This window comes from Hyperolius riggenbachi, chromosome 2 (assembly GCF_040937935.1).
Source record: "Hyperolius riggenbachi isolate aHypRig1 chromosome 2, aHypRig1.pri, whole genome shotgun sequence".
Taxonomy (NCBI): domain Eukaryota; kingdom Metazoa; phylum Chordata; class Amphibia; order Anura; family Hyperoliidae; genus Hyperolius; species Hyperolius riggenbachi.
In genome coordinates this window covers 101,395,048-101,408,522 of record NC_090647.1, presented here as the reverse complement: position 1 = coordinate 101,408,522, position 13,475 = coordinate 101,395,048, and the positions used below count along the sequence as shown (strand labels likewise).

The 13,475-nt window shown below is 45.8% G+C and overlaps 1 protein-coding gene across 1 annotated transcript in view; it reads left to right on the top strand.

Annotated features, from left to right (window-relative positions):
* The first annotated feature begins 2,796 nt into the window (after window positions 1-2,796).
* WDFY2 (WD repeat and FYVE domain containing 2) overlaps window positions 2,797-13,475 on the top strand; it is a 107,344-nt gene continuing 96,665 nt past the window's right edge. The window contains exon 1 of the mRNA XM_068267127.1: window positions 2,797-3,031. Coding sequence (XP_068123228.1) covers window positions 2,895-3,031 — 137 coding nt within the window. The 5' untranslated portion in view covers window positions 2,797-2,894. The remainder of the gene's footprint in view (window positions 3,032-13,475) is intronic.

Genomic DNA, 13,475 nt, shown 5'->3' with positions numbered 1-13,475 from the left:
GCCCTAACTACTACTGCACTCCCTCCGATATAGGGGTCCATCTTTCAGATCACATATTTTTGTAGCTACACTTGTTATGGGTGAAGATAATGGTATCCACACACTTGTAATTACGCCACTGCGCTGAGGTATGATTTTTCCCCTGCTTTTGGGCTCTAAAAGCACATGCAAAAATTGTAACGCTTTTACACCCTAAAATCAAGGAAGAATCACACCCCCAGGGAGGTTAACACATTTTTCAGGAGAAAAATACATATATTTACATAGATCTCTACATCAGTCCTGAAAGAGGGACAAATGAGGAAGAAAGAGGGTTAGAGGGATTTGATTCCCAAAGAGGGACTGTCCTTCAAAAAAAGGACGCTTAAGGCTGGTTCACACTTGAAAAAAAAACTGTACCTGTTGGGAACAGTTTTTAGAGAGGAATGCCACTGAAATTAATGTAATAAAAAGTGCTTCATTTTTACAAGAATTATGTATAAATGATTTAGTGAGTGTTTGCCCATTGTAAAATATTTCCTCTCCCTGATTTACATTCTGACATTTACCACATGGTGACCTTTTTACTGCTGGCAGGTGTTGTCACTGGAAGGAGATGCTGCCTGCTTTTTTAAACAGCTGTTATTTCCCACAATGCAACAAAGCTCCCACAGTGTGATGTGGTCCTGACATCACACTGTGGGAGGGGTTCCACCACAATATCAGCTATACAGAGCCCCCTGATGATCAGTTTGTGAAAAGCTATCAGCTTCTGTATTGGGATGAAGTTCAATTCTTGGTTACGGTTTCTCTTTAAAGGGGAACTGAAGAGAGAGGTATATGGAGGCTGTCATGTTTATTTCCTTTTAGACAATACCAGTTGCCTGGCAGCCCTGCTGATCCTCTGCCTCTAATACTATTAGCCATAGCCCCTGATCAAGCATGCAGCAGATCAGGTGTTTCAGTGGTTCAGACTTATAAGTCTGATCTGACAAGACTAGCTGCATGCTTGTTTCTGGTTTTAATCAGATACTACTGCAGAGAAATAGACCAGCAGGGCTGCCAGGCAACTGGTATTGATTAAAAGGAAATAAACATGACAGCCTCCATATACCTCTCTCTTCAGTTCCCCTTTAAGCTCCGATTAGCGCAGGAAGCGGATCCTAATGTTTAAAATAGGATCTGCATCCATTTGTAAAAAAAAATGGATCCTCTTGCCGCGTTGGACTTAGTGGAACACAGAGTCCGAGCTTTGCACATTTTCACAAACAGGAAAATGTATGCAATGTCCATTCGCACTAGGCTGGTTACGGCGTCCACTTCGCCCTTTTAGATGACGTAATACTCACATGTCCTCTTCCACTCGGTCCCTGTACACAGCCCGGAGGCCGGGAGGAGCAGATAGGATGCAATAGACCACATCCCCCTATCATCGGGGAGAATTTCCATGGGTCTACCATGCGTATGGGCAGACATGATTGACACAGGACATGTGATGGAAGTGGACAGGGAGACACGGAGCAGATGGTGAAATTACTGAAGACGGATGCAAAACAGAACGCTGTGTCTGTGTCTGTTTTCCATCTGCTCTAGAGTGAACCAGCCCTTATTATTTTATATTATTATTTATTTATAAAGCTTCAGACCACTGACACATACAGCTCTTTATTGCAACTTTCAAATGAAGTGGAGTTGTTATTATTATTATTTATTTATAAAGCGCCAACATATTCTGTAAAAAAAAAAAAAATGGAAAACAAACAAGGGGTACATAATGATACGATATACATCAAACATGGACATTGGTACAAAATACAGAACTGGTGGTTACAATGACAGATGTAACATGATGAAAAAAATGTATAACAGAGAGCAAGCTAGTAAATAAAATTCCAAGACACAAAAGTGTGAGAGAGCCCTGCCCTTGCGAGCTTTCAATCTAAAGGAATGGGGGGAATGTCACTTATATACATTCTTAAAGGGAACCTAAACTGAGAGGGATATGGATTTTTCCTTTTAAAATATACTGGTTGCCTGACTCTCCCGCTGATCCTGTGTCTCTAATACTTTCAGTCACAGCCCCTCAACAAGCATGCAGATCAGGTGCTCTGACTGAAGTCGGACTGGATTAGCTGCATGCTTATTTCAGGTCTGTGATTCAACCACTACTGTAGCCAAAGAGATCAAATGAAAAAGAGAAAGAGAACTTCTGGGCACCAAAATGCATAAAGAAGTCACCTTTAATTTACCCTCCCAACACCTTCAAAACATACATGCAGAAAAAATCAGCCTAACAGCCGTTTCGCAGGATAACCTGCTTCTTCAGAGGTATGGTATGTGCTGCCTCTGAAGAAGCAGGTTATCCTGCGAAACGGCTGTTAGGCTGATTTTTCTTCTTTATGCATTTTGGGGCCCAGAAGTTCTCTTTCTCTTTTTCATTTGATATATCATCTACTGGAGGCACAATTTGCTTTATGCACCTGCATCCCCCGACCTGCCAGGATCACATCTAGTGCCGATTTTTTTCTTTGCTTGTGCACCAAAAGCCAAAGAGATCAGCAGGACTGCCAGGCAACTGGTATTGTTTAAAAGGAAGCAGCTGTATCCCTCTCAGTTTAGGTTCCCTTTAAACCCCTCAGTGTTCTTGACTTTGAGCCTCAGACACACATGTGCCAGTACACATAAATGCCCTGATGCTATGTTTACTGTTATAAATGCTTGTAAGAATAAAGTTATTTCAAAAGTAAAAAAAAAAAGTCAGTGGACAGAGTGGGTAGGCGCGGTTTCAGCGGTGACGCGGCTGTCAGCTGACTGAGGCTGGCTCGTAGTGTAAGGAGTAGCGCTGCTGCCAGTCTGGCCCCGGCTGCGGGGAGCTGCGGGCACCTATCCTGGCAGTGACAGCGCACAGGTAGAAGATGGCCGCGGAGATCCAGCCGAAGCCGCAGACCCGCAAGCCCATCCTGCTGAACAAGGTGGAGGGCTCTCAGGACGTGGTGAACATGGCAGTGATTGTGCCCAAAGAGGACGGTGTGATCAGTGTGTCGGAGGACAGGTACATGCATTGCCCACCAGTCCCCTCTTCCTGCCCTCCCCTCCATTATTCATTAGCCCTAGACATCAATTAATAACCACCGAGCTTAGGTTGCCATTTAAGCACCACTTAATAATTAAATGCCAGGGAGCTGGCTCAAGGCATTGCAGAAACTTTCTTACTCGGGAGGCAACAGTGCAATGAATAAGGCAGTGAAAATGATGCCCACTGCAGCAATGGATGCAGGATGACTGCCTGCAAAATAGAAGAAACCGCAAAAGTGCAACATTGCTCTGGTGTGTAACTTGTCACAGATTATTTTATGTACACATTAAGGTGCCCACTAATGATGCAGCCTGTTTTTGTAGAATCTTACCATTTCTATAAAGTATGAGGCAGTACCTAAAATATCCATTCCAAGTATATTCACTTAATTTACCAATCTACTAGATATAGTTGGTAAGCTTGTATTATAAGTGGGCATCTTTAGACTGGGCATTATCATATTGGGTTGTCCAGCCAACTCAATTGCTTTGATCAAATTGTCAATGGATTTATAGTCCCCAACATCTCCAAATGACATTAAATAGATTTCAAACAGTTTCCGACTGAAAGAGTTATCAGCAGGGCTGTGGACTTGCAGTCAGAGCAATTTTTGGGTACCTGGAGTTGATGGTTTCATAAACTGAGAAGTTGAAGTCAGAGAAGTTTTGTACAGACTCCACAGCCCTGCAGTTGGAGCTGTTTTTGGATACCTGGAGTCATTGGTCTCATAAACCTTCTAGTCGGATGATTTTTTTTTACTGACTCCACAGCCCTGTCAGGTCTGTGGAGTCGGATGAATTTTTGGGTACCTAGAGTCGTGGTTTCATAAACATTGGAGTTGGATACATTTTGTACTGTGACACCACAGCCCTGTTTATCAAGTCCAGTTGGTGCTGAAAATCTCCATCAATGTGGTAATGAGTGGCAGGGACGACGGGATTGACAGATGAACAGCACTGCATCGAGTGGTACAGCGATAGCAGTTTGATCGATTCTCCTCATTGACGTGTTTATAGCTAGCATGATATCCTCAGTTTAGTGTTGTGCTGTAGTATTGAATAATTCCTTAGCATTTGTTTCACTTTATGAGATAAGGTTGTAGTGAATAAGAAAGCTTGATGTTTTCTTATATGGCAATGAGTACCAGTAATGATTAGTAAAAGTTAAATACTGTATATTCTGGCGTATAAGACTACTTTTTAACCCTTGAAAATCTTCTGAAAAGTCAGGGGTCGTCTTATACGCCGGGTGTCATTGATGCCGGGTGATGCGCCCTATCCTGTTACCGACTCTCAGATCTCCCTGCTGAGGAAGGGCAATCTACTTCCATACTGCTCTGATAAACAGGTAGACAAGGAGAGCTGACCAGTCTACTTAAGGAGAGTTGACCAATGCAACAAGTCAATTGCCTATATACTGTTATATACTGGTTACCACATACAGTACAGCACCCGTATCTGTTCATACATAGCACCAGTACATGATTTTTTGTATTTTAATTTGGTGTGCATTGGAAGAGGGGTAGTCTTATACGGAGAGTATATCCCAAACTCTATATTTTAACTGGAAAAGTTGGGGGGTCGTCTTATACGCCCAGTCGTCTTATACACCGGAATATACGGCATCTACCTGTACAATTACTAATGTCGTGCAGCAGTCCCTGCTGTGCATAAAATAATACTCCCTTGGGAGTCCTGTTTTTTTTATTCTAAAACTAAGGAGTTTATAATCCGGGTGTACCATTTTTAATTTATTCTAAAACTATAAACTATTAGATGTTCTACTTATACGGCAATTGTTTAATATTGGGAATTGATTGAGCTGTGGTGCTCATTTTACCGCCTTGCACCATTTGATTGTAATCAGATTTAAAGGACAACTGAAGCAAGCTGTCTTCCGTGGGGATGCGGCGGGGGAAGTAATGCAAGACAATGGAAGACGCATACATTTTACAAAAATGTTGGCGGTGGTGCAGCACACGTGTGGAATGACGGGTATACAACATGTAAACCCGGGAATCCCAGTGAAGTACTTCCTGTCTAGCAGGAAGTAGGTCACTGGGTGAGGGATGGGTGAGTGGTGAGTTGACATGCAGAATTATTCTGCCACGCAACTGACCACTGTAAACCGGCCTAAATTGTCAGGAACCGGCCCGCGGCACGCCTGCGTATACGGTTCCCGACTGCGGGTTTGACCAGATTAAGCGGGGAACAGCCTTATTTAAGCTACAAACAAGGCTGGAACCCCTCAAACACTTCTCACTGCCACCACTAGCTGTTCGCTAGACACTTCCACTCTGCTGTCGAGTCCTCAGCGCGCACTCCGCGTTTTCGTATTTGGGTCAGCTTTGCGCTTAGGCCAAATACGGGAACGCCACGCACCCACACACACACACAGTTGCAATCTTACACTGTCGTGAAGCAAAGACCCACTAACAGTCGTTCCGAACGATACTGTTAGCCACTCTGCTGTCGCTACTCGCACTGGCGTTGTTCGTACGTTGGGTCAGCTGCGCGCTTAGGCCAACGTATGACAAACGCCCCCACACACAATGCAATTACAATTTCATACGGTAGTGTTGCTCAAGCGTACAATTAGGCATGAAACTTATACACGGTTACACTTCAGTCTCTTCTAGGCTATGAGTGTTAGTTTAGTACGGCAGAAGTCAAACTTATTAAATAATAATTTAATATTCTAGAAAAACATAGAACAGTGCAAAACTGAATATATACAAAAAGATTACAAAAAACAAAGTAAAAATGTTACAAGATAAAAGTTACAAAAATAACACACAAAGCGATTTTGCTTACCAAAATAAACGGGAAATAAACGTACCAGCGTATCGATCTGGTGTTGTTGCGGGCGGTACGCACTTCTGGTCAGGAACCAGGTTAGTTCTAGCCGTGTGAGCTACCTCCAAGAACTACAAGTTGTGGCTATCCTAGCTGCGGTTTTATACTATGAAATACGCCTGGAGGCTGTAAGCCTGTGTGGACGGGGGGAAGCTAGATTTAATAACATCCTCAGACATAATTTGATTTCCCAGGTAAAAGTCTACTATACATCAAAGATTGTGAAGTTAGGCTTTCAACTCCAGGTGAAAACTTGATTAAGGCGTTTTCCTGTCTCCGTTCTCAGACATAAATGGGATTTCCAGAGATCCACATACATGAAAAGGGTACTATAGCACACACACAAAACAAAAGACTTCCTTCACTTCCAATCTCCCCAGGTTACAGGTGACAATTGATTAAGGCTTTCACATTGCAGCAGGATGTCCTGTGTGATAGGTGACTGGTCGTATTCACTGAAGACCTCTTTAGATGCAAATGTAGGTCTAGTGACCCACCCACACAAATACAGGAACAGTCAATGAATCTAGCCTGCATCTCTACACCTTTGACATACCACAGCAGATATAAAAATGGGAAAATGAAAATATATTAGTGTATTATCCTTAACAGCATCAGCACCCCAATATATCTCCACACCTCCGCCGTTAACTTGGTGCAAGGCAGACGATCTTCCCAGATCATCCTGCCAGCACCTACACTGTTGGTTCTGCTTGACGGGACAGCCCGTCCGCATTCCCATGATTGCTCCCCTTCCAGATGGCGCTGGCAGGTGAATCTAACGCATCATCCTGCCAAAGCCTACATTGACGGCCTGGCCGGGTGGGGAAACCCTTTAGCATCCTCAGGAGGGTTCCCCACCTGTCAGTTAGCTCCAAGCTACACGACTGGAAAGCTAGGTCAGGTTGCTGCAATGTGTCGTTGCCCTTGGCAACCTGACGTAACCAACCAGGGGAATGTGGGTCAGTGGCGACCGTGAATTCGCAACCATAGAGACTGTGCTGCAACTGGGGAAGGGTTCCAACCGTCGCTACACGCACTCTCTCTATAGTGGCAGGAGCTATCTCTCGGTCCCTTTGGGGAACGAGTATCTGCCGGTCTGCCTCCTCCACTTCGGACAGCTCCGAGGGAATAACTTCCCAGAACCCTCTCAACCTGCCCCTCCCAGCTGGTGACCTGCTGGCTAGCCCCCTGAGCTCTTCCAGGCTGCTGTCAAATCGAACAGCCCCAGAGAGCTCAGTGCTGCCTGTCACACATTCTAGGAAGGCTGCAGACGGAGAGGCTCCTGGGCCATCCGGGCCAGGTTCCGAATTGGATGTGGCTGACCCAGCAACATTTGCCACTTCGGTGGACAGTCCCTCTGCTGTAGACCCGCTAGCACTGCGGGTTACCACTGCAGCTGAGGGAGTGCCCACCTTACACACATCATAAATCACGTCACATTTTGTCTTAAAACCATCTGAAGGGGAAAGATCTGGCCTGGTGCCGTCTGCCCCTTCAGTGGACAGTCCATCTGCTGCAGCCCAGCGAGCGCCGCTGGTTACTCCGGCAGCTGACGGAGTGTCCACATGACACACAGCATTATGTAGCACAACACATATGCCATCAGCATTATCATCCCTACATATATTGTCATTTGGGACATCACATAAAACCTCCACATTATCTGTATCATTACACACATTGCTACTCAGCACTTCACAATTATCATCAACAGTTCCTGCATCGATCGCCTCGATAGTCCGTGCGTCATAAATGACATCATCAGTTTCTGCATTCTCTGTGTCAACAGGTCCCACTCCAGGCCTAGGCACTGGAGACTCACTAGGGCTGGCTCCTAGTACACAGTCCATAGCCCCTGGGGCCTCTCCAGCACTCCCCACTTGCACAGCATTATCAAACAGTACCTTGCAAGAGTCCAGAACTTCTGCTGGGGATGCAGGCTCCACAGGGTTTGGAGTAGGCTCATACCGGGCCACTAACCGTCCCAGGTCAGTACCCAGCAAAACGTTGGTGGGGATTTTGTCAGTTACCCCAACTTCTTTCAGTCCGCTGCCGGCCCCCCAATCCAGGTGGACCAAGGCGGTGGGTATGGCGGGGGTGACACCCCCAATTCCTCTGACAGCAATCATTTTCCCAGGTATGTACTGCTCCGGGTTCACAAGCTGGGGATGTATGAGAGTCACTTCTGCTCCAGTGTCTCTCAGCCCAGTGGCAACTGTACCCCCAACCGTGACAAGCTGCAGATTCTCTGCATAGCCAGTAGCATTCCTGGTAGCACACAAAGCCGTTGGGACTTCACTGGGGTTTGAGGCCTCACTGGATTTTGGGGCCTCCCTCTTCCTCTCTGGGCAAGTCGTGCTGATATGACCCACCCTGTCACATACAAAGCATTTCCGAGTGTCAGTGGTTGGTTGCCTGAATCCAGGAGACAGCGGTGCTTGCCTCCTCTGGGTGCTGGGTGAAACAGGTTTAGCCCTCTGTTCTCCTCTCCAGCTGGGCGTAGTAGTCCTCCGGGACTCAGGTGCTCTATGGGCGGTGTAGGCATCGGCCATTTCCGCAGCCTCATCCACTGTCTTTGGTTCTCGATCCAGCACAAACAGCCGGACCTCAACAGGGCAAGTGTGGAGGAACTGGTCTTTTATTATCAGTTCCTGCAGGGCATCAAAGGTTTCAACAGCCAGTCCTTTTACCCACTGCTGGAAGGCAGTGCGCAGGTTGCAAGCATGATCCAGGTAACTGTCATTAGGACCTCGCTGCACTGTCCTGAAACGTTTGCGATACACCTCTGGCGTGAGGTGGTATCGCGCAATGATGGCTTTCTTAATTGCCTCAAAGTCTGTTTCTTCCTCCTGGGGGAGACTCACAAACGCCTCCAGGGCCTTGCCTCTCAGCCCTGGTGTGAGGTATCTTGCCCACTGCTCACGGGGCACCCCATACTGCCGACAAGTCCTTTCAAACCCCTGTAGGAAAGTGTCTATGTCAGAGTCCTTGTCCATAGCGGGGAACTTATCCAGGGGGATTCTGTGGACTCGCTCACCTTCGCGTTCTGCGGGTCCAGCAGACCGGTTCTGCTGCTGAAGTTTAGCCAGCTCCAGCTGGTGTCGCTGTGCAACTTGTTCCCTCTCGGCCTGGTGTCTTTCCCTCTCGGCCTGGTGTCGCCGTTCCGCGTGTTCCTTCTCTGCCTGTCGGTGCAGTAGGATCAGCTTTAGGCGCAGTTCGGGCTCAGCCGAACCTAGTAGCTGTAGGTCGGCTTCCAGAGATGTCATCTCCAAGTTCGGTGGATCATCCAGGACATCGTCTCCACTCGCATTCTGTGGCAGGAGCGATTCCTCCTCTGTCGTGTCGTGAGCTGCATCCGCTGACGTTGAAGCACGGGCTTGCTCTGCCGCATCATGCTCCTCGAGCGCACGAACTAACTGCTCCTTAGTCTGGCCGCTCACCGTCTCGATGCCTTTGTGCTCACACAGGTTGAGTAGTATCTCCTTGTTTTGCCTTGCATAGCTGGATGCTTTCAGAGCCATCGTGTTGCAAAAAATAAAAAGAAAAAAAAAAGGGGGGGGGGAGGGAAAGCAAACACCAAGTGTGTATCTTTGAACAAAAAAAAAGTATATAGATTCTGCACTGAGTAGACTTCTGTAGGCTAGTTACTTCTAGCAAGCTTCCAGCCTTTAGTACTCAGAATAGCGAGCTAAACTGCGTACTAATGTACTAAACGATGCCACCACTGCCAGCCAATTATGTCAGGAACCGGCCCGCGGCACGCCTGCGTATACGGTTCCCGACTGCGGGTTTGACCAGATTAAGCGGGGAACAGCCTTATTTAAGCTACAAACAAGGCTGGAACCCCTCAAACACTTCTCACTGCCACCACTAGCTGTTCGCTAGACACTTCCACTCTGCTGTCGAGTCCTCAGCGCGCACTCCGCGTTTTCGTATTTGGGTCAGCTTTGCGCTTAGGCCAAATACGGGAACGCCACGCACCCACACACACACACAGTTGCAATCTTACACTGTCGTGAAGCAAAGACCCACTAACAGTCGTTCCGAACGATACTGTTAGCCACTCTGCTGTCGCTACTCGCACTGGCGTTGTTCGTACGTTGGGTCAGCTGCGCGCTTAGGCCAACGTATGACAAACGCCCCCACACACAATGCAATTACAATTTCATACGGTAGTGTTGCTCAAGCGTACAATTAGGCATGAAACTTATACACGGTTACACTTCAGTCTCTTCTAGGCTATGAGTGTTAGTTTAGTACGGCAGAAGTCAAACTTATTAAATAATAATTTAATATTCTAGAAAAACATAGAACAGTGCAAAACTGAATATATACAAAAAGATTACAAAAAACAAAGTAAAAATGTTACAAGATAAAAGTTACAAAAATAACACACAAAGCGATTTTGCTTACCAAAATAAACGGGAAATAAACGTACCAGCGTATCGATCTGGTGTTGTTGCGGGCGGTACGCACTTCTGGTCAGGAACCAGGTTAGTTCTAGCCGTGTGAGCTACCTCCAAGAACTACAAGTTGTGGCTATCCTAGCTGCGGTTTTATACTATGAAATACGCCTGGAGGCTGTAAGCCTGTGTGGACGGGGGGAAGCTAGATTTAATAACATCCTCAGACATAATTTGATTTCCCAGGTAAAAGTCTACTATACATCAAAGATTGTGAAGTTAGGCTTTCAACTCCAGGTGAAAACTTGATTAAGGCGTTTTCCTGTCTCCGTTCTCAGACATAAATGGGATTTCCAGAGATCCACATACATGAAAAGGGTACTATAGCACACACACAAAACAAAAGACTTCCTTCACTTCCAATCTCCCCAGGTTACAGGTGACAATTGATTAAGGCTTTCACATTGCAGCAGGATGTCCTGTGTGATAGGTGACTGGTCGTATTCACTGAAGACCTCTTTAGATGCAAATGTAGGTCTAGTGACCCACCCACACAAATACAGGAACAGTCAATGAATCTAGCCTGCATCTCTACACCTTTGACATACCACAGCAGATATAAAAATGGGAAAATGAAAATATATTAGTGTATTATCCTTAACAGCATCAGCACCCCAATATATCTCCACATAAATCAACACCCATGTCCTATCAAAAGAATGGCCTTTCCCGATCAGGTTTCTATTAGTACAATCAAAATCAATTGACTGCCTAATTTTTAATAGTTTTTTATTTGTGGTATTTGTGCAATTGTTATCGAATCACATGTCTAATTGATTAAAAATGTCAACCAGTGTATGGCTTACCTTAAAGCAGACCTGACCTCAGAACCATGGCATTAGAGTTGGAGTCGGAGCAATTTTAGGTACTCTGAGTCAGAGTTGGAGTCGGTGGTTTCAGAAACTGAGGAGTCGGATAATTTTTGTACTGACTCCACAGCCCTGCTCAGAACTTTCTCTCTGCTTCTAAAAGATACACAACTGCACAATAGCCTTTAAAGAATAACATTTCTTTAAGCTAAGTACACACTTGAGACAAAAGTCTGGAAAATGAAAGTTAGACCAATTTTATCCCCTTCCATGTAGTATGAGAGCATGCATACACAGTCTATTCTATTGAGCTGAACTCCGCATCAGATACAAATCTTTCAAAGATGCTGTACACAAAGATGCTGTACACATACAAAAGTTCCGTTCTTGCAAAATGCATTCAAAGTCTATGATATCTGCAGATCTCATACACACCTTGTTTAACAGACATTCCTGTGCAGATCAGACAATGATCTGAAGATCCATCCTGGTGGATCTGATCTGCAGATGAATGTCTGTTAAAGAGAGTCTGAAGCGAGAATAAATCTCGCTTCAGACCTCATAGTTAGCAGGGGCATGTGTGCCCCTGCTGAAATACGCCGCTATCCCGCGGCTAAACTGGAGTCCCTTCACCCCCAAATCCCCTCCGTGCAGCTGGGGAGCGCTTCCGCACTGGGGCAGGGCTAACCGCCGCAGCCCTGCCCCACGCGCGTCTGTCAGACGCGTACCTCCGCCTCTCCCCCGCCCCTCTCAGTCTCCCTTCACTGAGAGGGGCGGGGAAGAGGCGGCGATGCGCGTCTGATAGACGCGACTAGAGGCAGGGCTGCAGCCGTTAGCCCTGCCTCTAGGAAGAGAAAATATACGACCAACTTTGCGACCAAGTCTTGCGGCCGGGGGTGGGTTTGGGGGTGAAGAGACCCCCGTTTAGCTGCGGGATAGTGGCGTTTTAGCAGGGGCACACATGCCCCTGCTAACTATGAGCTCTGAAGCGAGATTTATTCTAAAGTCTAAAGTATAGGAAAGTGGAAAACGGCTCTGAAAAACGCCAGATCAGAGCGTTTTTTCAGGCGTTTTTGTTACAGAAGCTGTTCAGTAACAGCTTTACTGTAACAGTATTTGTAATCTGCTACACAAAAACGCTAGGCATGTGTAGAAAACATGCCTAGAATCGCTCTGAAATCTGCTTCAAAAACCTCTAGCGTTAGCAGATCTGCTAGAGGATTTTGGAGTGCACTGGACCTTAGTGCCAAGACAATATACTCTGTACAGCGCTGTGTAAAATGTCGGCGCTATATAAGTACATAAATTAATAAGTAGAAAATGGTGAGCTTCTGAGAGGAACTGACGATGAGGTAAGTATTGTAATATTCATTTGCAGGTACATTTTGTGTTTATTTTAAATAATTTTACTCGGTTCAGATTCACTTTAAAGATCCAGCATGCTGAAACCTGGTGGAACTTGTGTCATGTCTAGCATGTGCACTAGGCTTTACACTATGCATAGGAGAGGAGTGTGTGAGGTCTATGAATGATGGCAGTAAAGATAAGAGAGGGTGTGAGGGCTCTTAGTGAACATCGGTCTATATGATGATAATAGACAGGACAAGGGTCACTGACGCATCATATCGCCTGATTCTAGCAGCATGTTAGCTGCATCAATGTTGGGTACAGATGGTCAATGAGATGTTAACCGTTCCAGCTTGCAGACAGATTTGATGCAAATTGTATACGGCTAGGAATTAGACCAATCAGATTCACTTAACACTAATTTTGATTGGTGCAGCGCCAAGCAGCATTAGCATGAAATCTGTATGCAAAGCGAAATTATTTGCATGGCATTGGCCATATCTAGTGGTGGGTATGTCAGGTGATCAAGCTGCACAGGGCAGGTCCTTCACAGTAACTAACTGTGCTTGGCAGGAGATTGGCACATTTCACAGATATTTGTAACCTAAAGGCTAAACTTCATGTGTGCTTTTACTACCATGGTATTAAAGAGACTCTGTAACAAATTTTCCAGCCTTAGTTCTTCTATCCTATAAGTTCCTATGCTTGTTCTAATCTGCTCTGGCTTACTGCAGTCTTTCCTAACTGCACTGTCTCTGTAATAAATCAATGTATCTTTCCTCTGTCCTGTTTGTCTGGCTAAGGCTTGATTGTGTGGAATGTGCAGGGCTGCTTGTGATTGGTAGAAGCGATACACACCCTCTGCAGGCCCCCTGCACACTCTGAATGACTCACACACTATGCTTAGCTGAGCCTATTACAAGCTGGTTAGTTTGTTTGTAAA